The following is a 1497-nucleotide window of genomic DNA, read 5'->3' as shown; positions in this document are numbered from 1 at the left end:
AAAAACTCCAATTCCTCCAACACTGCGAAGATCCCTTCTCCAACTCGCCCCTCCACACTACATGAGTAAAGCCTTCATACAGGTCTAGCCGTTCTCCTTCCTCAACAAAGAACCGTACCGTGTTAAGAGATATATTACCACGCTTTAGATATGTGATCGTTTTACTCTTATTCGGACTACAAAAGAAAACATATCTTAGGTCGCATAGTTAAAGATTCAAATCAGGCCCAATTTTTGACATTATTGATTCACCCTCGAGTGGTGTGGAAAATGCAATATGAAGTGAATTCAAAATACTTTGCAAATCACACCGGACAAATCGCCACATTTAGCGAGTTTTACCCGTTATTCACTCCTTACACGCGTTTTTCACCAATGAAAATATAAAATATATTTTTCACTAGTGTTTTCCATACCACAAGTAAAACTCCATCGCCGGAAATTTTTTAATAAAACTTATTAAAAATAAGAAAAATACGTAAAACTAAATAAATACGATTTACATTCCAAAGATCTCCACCACTACTACTCGTTAGATTGCTTTTTCGCTTGGGAATACACCCCAGCATTAATTGTTATTATCCCATCCGACCACACAGTACCTGATCAAAGAAAAATACAAACCATGTCCCCTTATAAAGATACAAATCATGTCCCCCCTTATAAAGATACAAACCATGCCCCCTTATAAAGATACAAACCATGCCCCCTTATAAAGATACAAACCATGTCCCCTTATAAAGATACAAACCATGTCCCCCTTATAAAGATACAAACCATGTCCCCTTATAAAGATACAAACCATGTCCCCTTATAAAGATACAAACCATGCCCCCTTATAAAGATACAAATCATGTCCCCTTATAAAGATACAAATCATGTCGACACCTTATAAAGATACAAACCATGTCCCCTTACAAAGATACAAACCATGTCCCCCTTATAAAGATACAAACCATGTCCCCCTTATAAAGATACAAACCATGTCCCCTTACAAAGATACAAACCATGTCCCCTTACAAAGATACAAACCATGTCCCCTTATAAAGATACAAACCATGTCCCCCTTATAAAGATACAAACCATGTCCCCTTATAAAGATACAAACCATGTCCCCTTATAAAGATACAAACCATGCCCCCTTATAAAGATACAAATCATGTCCCCTTATAAAGATACAAATCATGTCGACACCTTATAAAGATACAAACCATGTCCCCTTACAAAGATACAAACCATGTCCCCCTTATAAAGATACAAACCATGTCCCCCTTATAAAGATATAAACCATGTCCCCTTATAAAGATACAAACCATGTCCCCTTATAAAGATACAAACCATGCCCCCTTATAAAGATACAAATCATGTCCCCTTATAAAGATACAAACCATGCCCCCTTATAAAGATACAAACCATGTCCCCTTACAAAGATACAAACCATGTCCCCTTACAAAGATACAAACCATGTCCCCTTATAAAGATACATACCATGCCTCC

At 37.1% G+C, this 1497-nt stretch overlaps 1 protein-coding gene across 1 annotated transcript in view; it reads right to left on the bottom strand.

Moving 5' to 3' along the window:
* Window positions 1–1497, bottom strand: part of Pmar_PMAR015182 (hypothetical protein) — a gene marked incomplete at both ends in the record, with an annotated part of 6119 nt that overhangs the window by 4092 nt on the left and 530 nt on the right. The window contains one exon of the mRNA XM_002788350.1: window positions 530–602. Coding sequence (XP_002788396.1) covers window positions 530–602 — 73 coding nt within the window. The remainder of the gene's footprint in view (window positions 1–529; window positions 603–1497) is intronic.

The sequence above is a fragment of the Perkinsus marinus genome, assembly GCF_000006405.1.
Source record: "Perkinsus marinus ATCC 50983 genomic scaffold scf_1104296928266, whole genome shotgun sequence".
In the NCBI taxonomy this organism is placed as follows: Eukaryota; Perkinsozoa; order Perkinsida; family Perkinsidae; genus Perkinsus; species Perkinsus marinus.
Note: the sequence above shows the minus strand (reverse complement) of the source record. Positions and strands in the feature narration are given on the sequence as shown.